Raw genomic sequence first — 12,403 nt, 5'->3', positions numbered from 1 at the left:
TCCGAGAGCTGCGATTGGTCTATACAAAATACAGCTCTTCCCTTCACGTTCTAGTAACTGAAACTGAACTAATGTGTTGATAAAATGGAAAAGGTTGTATGTAGTATCCACGGTAAGTGGTAATCGGTCAGTGGTGATTAATTATGTGTTATAAAATGCTAAACTGGATATTGTGTTTGGTTTAAAGAGGTTATATTTGTGTTTTTATCCTGAGATAAAGGTTTGCTGCTTACATAGTTTAATAATTAGTTTAACCATCGGTTTAAATATTCTGCACTTCGAGTTTTTACGTGTTTCTAAAAAGAGACCTTTTTGTCACAGGTGGTGTGTGTATGTTAAAAACCGGATTAAAAGATGGACCAAATAAAGGCAAGAGCTTCTACGTCTGCGTTGACAAGCAAGGATGTGATTTTAGTCAACAAACCAGGTATTCCCACGATGACAATAGGCCACTCTACTGTATTTTCAGACCTGAAGCAGTCATTGTCACTGTGTTTGAACCAAATAATAATCTCTTGACTATTCCTTGACTATATCCTTACATTGCTTTTGTTCCATTCATCTCAGTAGCCAACTTTACTATACTCATTGGCTCTCTCCAAACATCTGAGGTTAAAAGTGTTGGTTATTCAGTGACATATTGTTAAAGTTATTGATAAACAAATGTGTGTGTTGCACAAATATTTGTTTTATTGACATGAATTATCATGTCTCTAGCATTTCACCATCACACTGCCTCCATCATGAAGATTCAATGGTGGAACTCCAGGCTCTCAACTACAGTCAGCAACAGCAGGGCTATAGGTGTGTGTGTGTGTGTGTGTGTGTGTGTGTGTGTGTGTGTGTGTGTGTGTGTGTGTGTGTGTGTGTGTGTGTGTGTGTGTGTGTGTGTGTGAGAAAGAAATCTGAAATCGCATGCTTATACACAGCTTATATGACTAGAAACCAGGTCGGTTAGACTGTGTATTTAACTGCAAATTCCTTCTCGTTTTCCAGGTTGTTCTACCGATGTGCTGTAGGTAAAAAAGCAGGCCAGAGGTGGTGTGGAAATGTACCCTGGACTGCAGTAAGTGCTGTCACAGACTTCCCAACACACACTTGTTTTTTTATATACATTCAATATCTGTATCACCAACGGTTTCTGGCCATCGCATTGAGATATTAATTAAAGATAGTTATTAGTTATTAAAAATGCGGTTAATTAAAGTTTTAAGTTATTATTCTCACTACTCCACTAATAATTAAACTTGTACAAATTAGTCAGTTCATTGGTCAGTCACTCAAAACAAAAGTAATCCTTACCTCTTTTGTATTTGTTTTTCTTTTGTTGTTTTTTCTTTAATGCTGTAACTGTAAATTTTTTACGGTTTTCCTGGCGTACACATTGATTAATACATTTATTATGTAAACAATCATAAGTTGCAGCCTTAAATAGGATGTAGCTAAATGGTATGAACAAGTATTTTTCCTATTCTGAACTATTTACTCTTTTTAAACACCACATTAGGGATTAGTTGTTATTAGACACCTTTCTGTAAATCTCTATGATACATTTTTTTTTAAAGTGTGTTGTTTTCCATGATTGCAGCCAGAAACAGAAAAGAGAAGCCCTCTGTCTGACACACAGCTACAGCCCTCATGTCTTCCACCTGTACGAAACCCCTTTAAGGCACCAAGCCAGACAGACAAGGACTCTGGGTGGAGAAAGTTGCACAACAATAGACATGAAGAGAGAGAAGCAAGTCACAAGGCTGAAGGAAGAGCAAATTACCAGAAAGAAAATGAAAGGCAACAAGGTGCAGGAGTGGAAGAAAAGGCAGATGATAAGCACAGGTCGTCGGATACTTACCGGGGTAAACAACTTCCACCGGGGATGAAGTTAAAAAAGAGAGTTTCAGATGAGGAGAACAACAGTCCCAAAGAAAACAGTGTTGAAAAAAGAACCGAGAAGATTCAAGACACGCCCGAGCAGAACCGCATCAAGCAAGGAGAAGCAGAAAAGGGCATTTCTTCCTCCAACGTCAAGACTGTTCATTCTGAGTCATCAAACAAACATCAACTCAAAACAATCAATCAAACTGCACCAGTTTCTCACAGGAACTTGACTCAGCAACCATCTGATGCTGAAACCTCTCAGGTGAAAGAAACCAAACAAATACTAGAAAACAGCAGCTGCACCCATGCATCCAGAGACTCTGACAGCAGCAGGAGCCCCATACCTGACAATCCAACTCAGCCAGAGTCCAGTCAGCCCAACAGTCCCGAAAACGATGATGATGATGATGTGGTACTGGTGTCGGTGAAGCCTGCTCTGCAAAAGACTCCTCCTGTTTCTACTGTCCAAAAGACACTGACCAACTTCCCAGGATTCCAGCCAGCTTCTAACATCAAAAAGCCGGTGGAAAACCCTAAAGGGCTGCAGAACCTGCTCACCGTTCAGCTCCAGCAGAAAAAGGTGTCTGCATTAAGAAATCTGTTAATTAACCGCCCTGATATACTCATATCAGTCACTCCTAGCCGGCGTTTCCCAAAACACCGAAGAATATTTGTAGTACTTGTAATTATATCATAGTAAATAATCTGCAAGCTCTCAGAATGTGCTTTTCTCTTTAAATGTTAAAGTTGCCACTGTTAGCTACACTAGCTGACAGAGTAGGCTGAGGTAGCTGTTAAGTACAGTTTAGTTCACAAGTCCAGCAATGTGATTTATGATTAGGCTGATATCTAATTGGCTGGTATTAGCTAACTGCTAATCCTTCAGTTTCAGCATATATAACAGCCCATAAATTACACACTCCAATACTGTATACATCACAACAACAAATACTACAGAGCAGCTGGTTAGTTTAATACTCAGGCTTATGGGAGCTCTTTGTCTTCACTCAGGCCACTCTATCTTCAGTAAACTTGGAGGCGCTACCAGATAAAGGAGAGAGGCTGAGGACACAGGTTAAAGAGCTGGAGGAAGCCCTGGAGTCACTGAGCCTCACTGCTGCTTCTCAGCCTGGTAGGAGTCACACTGCACATGAGAAATAATAGAATAGTGTTTTCAGATGGTTTATTCAAGTGCTTTTTAGTTATTCCACTATGTACCTCAGCTATACTCCCAGTTAAGCCCTTATGCTTACACGGGCAAAACCTTGAGGGACTTTTTTGTCTTAGTAAGCGCTGTGTAATTTGATGTTCTTTGATTTTCTTTCTGTCAAACAAACGTGCAGGTGAAAGTGTAATAATAAAACCAACAAGGTTTTTTAGATTTGGCTGGATGTCTGTGTCTCCCTTTCAGAGTCTGAGGAAGCGTGTAGCAGCACTGATTCTGGTTTCAGCACCACTCAGATGAATCCATTCAGCCGGCAGGGCGGGACCATCCTGCTCCCTGCTCCTCCAGCCCCGGGCCTGCACCATCATCAGGCCTCTGGTGGCTCTCTGGAGCTCCAGCTGAGCCAGGGATACTCTCAGATGTATGGAGGTATGCCATATGGGAAAGAGAAACACTTCTATAAAATGTGTAATTTTTTTTTTTTTAACTTGAAATAAATATAGATTGCTAATCATTCATCCTTAATGTTTCCAGCATACCCACAGGCACAGACATTTTATGGGGGTAGAATGACCAACGACCGTCTTCTGGCGGTGAAAAATGCCACCTGTGAGGCCATCGACCATCTCCACAAGTCCCTGGAGTCCTGTCCTGATGCCGAGGCTGAGGCCCCTGATCCCAAGGGTATCAAGGTGTTACACACTGCTTCACTCACTACTGTGGCAAAAAAAAAATCTGACAACAACGACTACATTTTCACAAAAACTTCAAAAATAAAGGAAACTCATAGCAGCACTCAGATATTCTGACTGATTACACAAGGCTTAGTGCTCGGCTCTGTCAGTAAATAGTTACATTTAGAATTTTTAAGCTGTTGTGATATAGAAGATAGTGGATGACAGACAACTCTTAGCAGGAGAGGTTGAAATCTTACACGAATAGTTTCACCGAAAAGCATCATCCAAAATTTCAAGATATGAAAGCCCACTTTTAAATTCATCTATCGGCAATTTTTACATGACACTCAGCGCAGGCGAGCGCCATCTTTACTCTGATTTGACTGCTCAGACTGAGGCTGCACTGCATAAAAAATACCTGGTGTCTGACTGAGTACCATTTATTTACTCTCATTTTGAGGATGGTTTTCTGCTTCTAGTATTGCAGCCACATTTTAAGGTCAGCCTTAGAAATATAGCTTCCGATTGTAGCTCATAGTTTTACATTATTATGCTCTAAGAAATAATGTAATCTGAATGTAATCTTTATGTGTCCATATATTTTAATTAATTTTCATTTTTGCGTCACAACATTTTCTTTTATTGACAAAACTGTCACAATTTAGAATGGTACAGCCTGTATTTCCTCTTTTGATTGGACGATGATGTTAGGCTAAGATTGCTGCATTGTGATTGGTTGCTCAGGTGCCTCTCCTGCCCCATCAGAGGAGAGCTTTGGCCTGGTTGCTCTGGAGAGAAACGCAGAGTCCTTGTGGAGGAATACTGGGTGAGTGTTTTTGGAAATAAGCCCGTGGGGTCTGTTTGTTACATTTAATTTGCTATTCTATGTACAGAAATGGTCTCCTCAGGCCAGTCAGTTTGCTCACATGACAAAGAGAGGAACACCTCGCTTCTTACCATTTCTTCATCTTTTTTCTAGTACATCTCATTTGTATTCTTTTCAATCAGCGGATGACATGGGTCTGGGGAAGACCTTGACCATGATTTCTCTCATACTGGCCATGAAGATGAAAGCAAAAAAGGACAAGGAGGAGATGGAAGAGAAGAAGAAGGATAGCTGGTTATCCAAAACTGGTAACAAGAACCTTTTGTCATTGACTCAGTGGATCAAATAAAATCTAGTTAAATAAAATTATACAGTTCTTCCTGTTTTTTTTTTTTTTTAGCTATTTCCTTGTTTTTTTGTGTCCAGACTGCATCCCTGTGTTGTCTAAGGGCACTCTTATCATCTGCCCTGCCTCCCTGGTGCACCACTGGAAGAAGGAGATTGACAGACATGTCAAGACGGGCAAGTTGACGGTGTACCTGTACCACGGCCCGAACCGTGAGAGAAGTGCCAGAGCGTAAGAAAGCTGCAAACTTTGTCACACACACATTGCTGTTTATTTCTCCGCTCTGCCTTTATCTCAGTTTGTAATGGTGCAGTCGCATCTTATTCTTTGAGGAGCCACACAAAGTTCCTGCAGTGACAGTTGACCTTTTTTACCTTTGTGCCAAACAATTCCATATTAAAATGTTGGTATTAGAGGTCATAGTAAAGCACTGTAGGAACAAGAATGTCCTGCAAATGTTTCATAAAGAGAAAGCTTGGAAAAGCCAAAACTCAGTACAGTCGTAAACATGAGTAAAGCAGACAAAAAGGAGCTCCGCTGTCATAACTGTCGTTATTTTTGCAAAGCACACCTCTCGGGAAAACATGCTTTCACAGACAAAATGAAATGATGCACACGGGGGAATTGATTTGTGTACTGTAAATGTTTGATCTTGTGTTTGTGCAAAGTAGTGGAGAGCAGCTCTGTCATTGTTTCTTTGACATGTCAAAGATCTTCATTACAGCTGTTCTTTTCCCATTTGAAGGACATTTGAGTCACAAAAACTAAATACAGTGTTGTGCATGTGTCCACCAGACTGGCAGATTACGATGTGGTGGTGACTACCTACAGCCTAGTGTCCAAGGAGATCCCGGTCCAAAAAGAAGAGGCCGATAAACCCAACACGGATAAGGACGATGTGGTAAATACTACATATACGACCGGAACCAAAGCCTTCAGTGTTAACACTGAAGATGCTGGCAGCAGCACTAAAAAGGAAAATACTGTTTTCGTGATTTCTTACTAAGATAAGAGCAGTGTTGGAAACATCACTTTCAGCAAAATGAAATAACTTACAAACACACTTCCCATTATTTTTCTTCAGCGTCCAGGCTCAGCTCCTCTCCTGCGAGTGTCCTGGGCCCGCATAATTCTGGATGAAGCCCACAGCATCAAAAACCCAAAAGTGCAGACCTCCATGGCTGTCTGTCAGCTGAGGGCCGGAGCCCGTTGGGCTGTCACTGGTACACCCATTCAGAACAACCTGCTGGACATGTACTCGCTGCTCAAGTAAGACAACAGCACAGTGAATACAAGTTTCTAACCCATCCTGTGTTTTGTTAGCCTGCTGCACATGTGTGGTCCGTTTTTAATATTTGGGACAGTTTTTAAGTATTTTCATAATATGGTGCAGACTGACGAGATAATACGCCTGTTTTTAATAAGTTACATATAAATCATGAAGTCTGGAATATTTGATCACACAGTTGAGCTTCTTAAATAACTAAAACAACGTCTGACAAATCCTCTTCTAACCTTGGCTTGTGTATTTCAGCTGTGTGACATGGATGTTTTATACTTGAAGATAAAAACATGCAAAGGATACACCAGTGCATCCTCGATTACAGCTCCTCTGGAAAGGCTCCTTTCTCCTCTGTCCTCCAGATACAGTTTTCAGTCTGGAGGACTGAGCTTAATATTTGTTTCACAAGCAGAAGGATGTAGGACAGAGGAGACGAGGAAGCACAAATGAAATGAACACATTAGGAATAATAAATGTATTTCATGAATGAGATCCTGTTCTTTCACTGCGTTCCTCTGTCTTTTCAGGTTTCTGCGTTGTTCTCCGTTCGACGAGTACAAACTGTGGAAAGCTCAGGTGGACAACGGCTCCAAGAGAGGCAGAGAGCGACTCAACATCCTGACCAGGACTCTGCTGCTCCGACGAACCAAAGACCAACGGGACAGCACAGGCCAACCACTGGTAGAGAGACACACACACAGACTCCATGAACATCTGTCTTTATGGTAGCACATCAGGAAATACACTCACTATTAGGAGTTTGCCACCATTAAATTAAAAAACATAAACAAGCAAAGTATCTTTTAGCTTCTGGGAGTGTATGTTTAATTACAAAATATAACCAGAAACTAAAGCAGTTTTGTTTCAGGTGTCTCTTCCTGATCGGACTTCCGAGGTGCATCGACTCAAACTTTCTGAGGATGAGCAGGCTGTGTATGATGTGTTATTTGCCCAGTCCAGGTAAAAGTCTATCTTTTCAGAAAGACATGAACCTTTGTGAAATGCAAAGGCAGAGTTACAGTTAGGGGTTTAATTAACATTTTTAAAGCCCAAGACGTTCTGTTTGTATTGTTCATTTCACTATTTTATTTCCTGCATTTTCATCTTTGTTTTTTATTTGGACATCTTGATGTTTTTACCTTTTTGAGGGTTGTGAAACTAGGAATTAAGTCAATTATAAAAAGTCAATTATATATTTTTCTCTCCTCCAGATCTACTCTGCAGAGCTACCTAAAGCAACATGAAGGAAATGATGTGAAGAAAGGAAGCACTTCCAGTTCTAATCCCTTTGAGAAAGGTGAGGCCTCACCAATAAATAAACTTAATCTGAGCAAAGGTTGTTTTGCAGTCACGATTGCATATTATTATACGAGGTGCATAATTACATTTGCGTGTAGAAAACAACAGAAATTAAACTGGAAGCTGGGACGGCACTTTTGCCTTAAGTCAAACTCTTTTAGCAATCAGTGTTTGCTAGTAGCAGTAATGGTGATTTAAAATAGTGTTCACTCTCTCTGTCTCTCCAGTGGCCCAGGAGTTTGGTTTGTCCCAGGCTGATCCTGCTCTGTCGAGCTCCCAGCAGGCTAAGCAGGTGTCCAGCACCGTCCACATCCTGTCCTTGCTGCTGCGCCTCCGACAATGTTGCTGTCACCTCTCACTTCTTAAGAAGGTACACACTTTCACGTGCTGTCATAAGGCTTTCCAGCAATGTCTATAATTTAAAAAGACACACATAATGATACAAACTGAATACTGCACACACCTATTTCACACCTGTCTCCTGTGCTTAGACTCTGGACTCATCGGAGCTGCAGGGTGATGGGATCGTCTTATCTCTGGAGGAGCAGCTCAATGCTCTGTCGCTCTCCTCCAGCCCCTCGCCATCTGGCCCTGATCCCAAAGACTCTGTGGCCCTCAATGGCACACGCTTCCCCTCGCGGCTGTTTGAGGGCACCAGCAGGAGCACCAAGGTGGGCAATAGATCAGCACACTAACATCACAGTTACTGGCAGAATGTGAAAATGTGTGCTGCTGTCTGATATAGAAGGTGAAATAAGATCAGGGTATGATTGTTTTTGTTGATCAAAAGTCACAATAAAGTCACCAATGAAGTCACTGGGTGTGGATTGTTTGCCCTCAGTTGGAGCCTTTGGATCTTTCCCACACAGATTCAGCTCTAAATCGTGATTTGACATGATTGTTTTCATGCTAAATGTTTTAAAATTCATAGCTGACCATTTGTCTTTGTTAGAGGCAGGGAAAATGCACAATGTATGTGATAAGAGCGCATGGTGGTCCAGTTCAAAGTCTGTTAGTTAGTATTAAAAGATCAATTTTCCTTCTAGATCTCTGCTATCATCTCTGAACTGAAGGCGATCAGAGAGAAGAGTAATGATCACAAAAGGTAAAACATTACACATCACAATAATTCAGAGTTCATGTCTTTTTTTTCACAATTAATAACAATTTTCATGTTACCTTCTCATATGTGGTCTTCGTGGCGTGTCTCGCCCTTATTGTCCAGTGTGATCGTGTCCCAGTGGACCAGCATGCTCCAAATTGTAGCAGTTCATCTGCAGCTGATGGGGTTAACGTACAGCGTCATCGACGGGACCGTCAACCCTAAACGCCGCATGGACCTGGTGGAAGAATTCAACACTAACCCAAAGGGACCACAGGTAAATGTCTCTATTTTTGTCAAATGGAGCATGTCTGAATGAAGCCGACTGGGGGGGTTGAAGGTTTTTTTTGCATTTATCACATTCCTGGTGAACCCCACTCTCTCCCTTCCCTGTTCCGGTCCACTTCTCAGCTAATCACCTTTCGAACGACTTACATCATCATACACGTCGAGCAATGTGAAGTTTAGATTTTGGAGAACTGCACAGGAGCATGTTTAGACCTCCTCCCTGTAGATAATTACCTTCACAAAGAGACACAGCCGCAGGAGCATAAATTAAGCATAATGAGGCGGCACAATGGTTTCCATACTTCTAACCAACAGGTGGCAGTAATGCACCAAGTAAAGGAGTTGACATGAATGAAAACGATGTAGAATTTAAGATGTTCATAATCTTAATGAGGATTAATCCATTCTGCACATTTAACAGAGTTTCACTAATAAACGTATTCAACTTTTATAAAAAATAAAAACAACTTTTATACAACGAGCTGCAAGGAAAATCCACATGGCATTTTTTACATCAAGAGCAGAGGACCTATATTTAAAATGATAAAATTATCACACCAGTAAGATATCAATGGGAGCTTTAAATATTGGAATGAAATTGGTACCACTTTCTACCGCTCAATCTAAATAAGATTTTGAAATACAAAAGACTCAAATTTACAACAATAAGACAACAACAACAATAAGAAACTTGTTTTATTTATTCTGACGTCCGGCCAGCGAAAATACATTAAAATAATCTAAGCTGGAGGAAGACTCTGGGATCTTCCATTACAGACGACGATTAGCAGAATATCTACCTGTTAAGATATTTTATAACCCCTAAATTAAACTGTGTACAGATAGGAGAAACAAGAACAGATGGACTTTTCTTTCTGTACGATTTATTTATGTAGCACTGCGAGCAACTTATCCGTAAAAGACAAATGCTTATTAAGAAGATTGCTTGCACAGCCAATGGGATAGCAATAACCCGTAAATGATTAAAACATGAACCCCTAATTAAGAATGACTGGATGGCACAGTGAGCAATATCAAAGACATGAAGAGATTTTCTTTTCTTTAAGCTAAAAAACTTATCAGTTTACAAAAAACTGTGAAAACACTGATGCACTATGTAAAACAGCAATAGTGGCTTCTTTTTTTTTACTCTTTTTTTTTTTTGTACTTGCACTGATAATCTGTGCATAAATGTAAGGCCAACTGTTCCTGTTTTTGTAATGTTTGCTCCATTTGTGAAGAATGCAGTTAAATAAAAAGTAAACAACAATAAATTATATGTTATAAACAGAAATTGCTGCAACACTGAAATGTAAATAATAATAGTAGTAATAATAATAATGATGATGATGATGATGATGGGACTTCTAAATTAGCTGTGATCATTATACCAAGTGTGCTATGCAGCTGAGAACTAAGCTTGAAGTGATAATGATGAAAATGAGTGTAATCAAACTGTTTTGTTGCACAGCTCTAAATGTATAGTGCTGCCTAATTGTTCTGGTTTTTGCTTCAGGTGATGCTGGTTTCTCTTTGTGCCGGCGGGGTTGGACTGAATCTGATCGGTGGGAATCACCTGTTCCTCATTGACATGCACTGGTGAGAGCCACATTGTCATTCAAAGAGCTGGAAAAGTATCACTTCTGTTGTTTGCCGTTCGCCGTTTAATGTAGCAAGCTGCATTTGAAATATATCTGTTGTGCAAATAATTTTTTCAATATTTTATCCTCTCTAATTTAATTTGTATCCTCTAAAGTATCTTGTGCCTTCACATTTCGCATTATAAGGAATGGCAAAGGACAATTTAAAGGCAGTTATAAACAAACATGTGCAGACGTCACACAATGCATTCTGCAGTTTTGCAGAGATTATGTTATTCCAAACTTAAGAAACATTTCTGTAAGGTAGAAGAAAGTTGTTTCAATTTTAACCCTTCAACAGGAACCCAGCTTTGGAGGATCAGGCCTGTGACCGCATCTATAGAGTGGGACAATATAAAGACGTCACCATCCACAGGTGACGCATCAGCTTCTAACTGAATCTCCACAAAATTTCTAGTTTGCATCTTTATTTTTAAGTTTTACTAAGCATGTAATGGTAACAATGATGTGTAAACTGCGTTTCTTTGTGCTAATAGTTTGTGTGTGTGTGTCTATGTGGCATTGTCAATAGGTTTGTGTGTGAAAACACAGTGGAGGAGAAAATTTCCACACTGCAGACAAAGAAGAAGGAGCTGGCACAGAATGTGCTGTCGGGAACCGGAAACACCCTCTCCAAACTCTCTCTGGCAGATCTCAAGATCATTTTTGGAGTCTGAATAAAGAGCTGTACCAGCTGACCAACAGCTATTCAGACATGCATTGTGTGAATGTATTAGGTTGTAACTTTAGAAAATGTTGAAATAACAATAATAATAACAACAACAACAACAACAATGGGGTAATGCATTACTTTAACAGTACCATGTTATTTGTTACACCAAGGCTAAGAATTTTCCTCCAAACACTGAGCCATAACTGAGATGTTTAGATTAGTTACACTAAACAAAATATGTGGGCTTTTTCTAAAACTCTTTTTTGGGTTTGTTTTTGTTTGGGGGGTGGGGTTGTTAGTTTTTATTTGTATTCTTTCTTTTCTTTTCTTTTTCTTTTTTTTGGACTGTTTAAACAGATGGTCAAATGCCACAGCTGACACACAGCTGGACAGTATTTGAAACATATGTGTGTACACATACATTTAAACAGTTTCTTACTATATTTTGTAAAATTACATAATATTTTCCTCCATGTATTTTTGGTCTTCTGTTTCTTCCACCTGATTTATTTCTTTATACTTATATAAAGAAATACATTATATCATTATTATTATTATTATTATTGTTATTAATAATAATACTATTATCATCATAATTTTATACTAGTATTGCTGTATTTGTGTTGTTTGTGATGTAATGTTACAATAAATTTAGGTGATTAAAGTTATTAGAAGTGACTTCTGTTTTAGGCAGTAAACTGAAACGATTATTTAATTTTCTAAAGCTGCTTAAAGTTTACTCAGTTGAAAAACATGTTGCTAATATTGTGGCTTTTAAGGCATTTCAATATTGCACTTGTGATTATTAAAATATTATACATTGAAGACTAAAAACATGAGTGGATGACGTGTTTTTTTGTTTTGTTCTGTGCAGGAAGATGTGTGCTATATTTAAATATGTATAATTAGTTAGCAGACGGTCTGTTTTCACCAGGCAACGTGTTTTCAACGCTCGCAAATCACTGACTTTTGATGCCTTTAGTACATTTCGAACTTTTGGGCGTCATCGCCCGAAATAACAGAACAATAAAGAGAAAATTTAAAAATATATATGTTGTTAAAATTATTGTTATTCTTTAAACTTGTAGCAGGGCATAAAAGTCAGAAGTTATGGAAAGCAATGAAATAGTTGTTTGTTGGTTTTAAATCACTTTAGCGTATTATAGCGTAATATATTGTTTCGATTAAAATTAATTATCGCCAAATCGCCTTTTTTTAGTACATCAGCAA

At 39.3% G+C, this 12,403-nt stretch overlaps 1 protein-coding gene across 2 annotated transcripts; it reads left to right on the top strand.

Moving 5' to 3' along the window:
* Positions 1-16: 16 nt before the first annotated feature.
* Positions 17-12,007, top strand: ttf2 (transcription termination factor, RNA polymerase II). 2 transcript variants are annotated; one of them, XM_080904125.1, is made up of 23 exons: positions 17-112; positions 322-427; positions 718-804; positions 997-1,066; positions 1,589-2,455; positions 2,887-3,007; positions 3,287-3,469; positions 3,575-3,732; positions 4,462-4,543; positions 4,726-4,851; positions 4,970-5,120; positions 5,685-5,790; positions 5,974-6,158; positions 6,699-6,852; positions 7,040-7,131; positions 7,383-7,468; positions 7,698-7,840; positions 7,962-8,141; positions 8,517-8,575; positions 8,696-8,849; positions 10,377-10,459; positions 10,802-10,876; positions 11,033-12,007. In XM_080904125.1, the coding sequence occupies exons 1-23, from the start codon at positions 85-87 to the stop codon at positions 11,175-11,177; spliced, it is 3,441 nt and encodes a 1,146-aa protein (XP_080760251.1). In that variant the 5' UTR covers positions 17-84; the 3' UTR covers positions 11,178-12,007. The 2 variants fall into 2 exon arrangements, with proteins under 2 accessions (XP_080760251.1, XP_080760252.1); XM_080904126.1 differs by lacking the exon at positions 718-804.
* Positions 12,008-12,403: the final 396 nt, after the last annotated feature.

The sequence above is a fragment of the Rhamphochromis sp. 'chilingali' genome, assembly GCF_963969265.1.
Source record: "Rhamphochromis sp. 'chilingali' genome assembly, chromosome: 14".
In the NCBI taxonomy this organism is placed as follows: domain Eukaryota; kingdom Metazoa; phylum Chordata; class Actinopteri; order Cichliformes; family Cichlidae; genus Rhamphochromis; species Rhamphochromis sp. 'chilingali'.
This window is presented reverse-complemented; position numbering and strand designations above follow the sequence as displayed.

Excerpts from the sequence above, each read along its gene's own strand:
- ttf2 (XM_080904125.1), top strand. The coding sequence starts at position 85 with ATGGAAAAGGTTGTATGTAGTATCCACG. Across the intron at positions 5,121-5,684 it reads CGTGAGAGAAGTGCCAGAGC|ACTGGCAGATTACGATGTGG; the intron begins GTAAGAAAGCTG and ends TGTGTCCACCAG. Across the intron at positions 6,159-6,698 it reads GACATGTACTCGCTGCTCAA|GTTTCTGCGTTGTTCTCCGT; the intron begins GTAAGACAACAG and ends CTGTCTTTTCAG.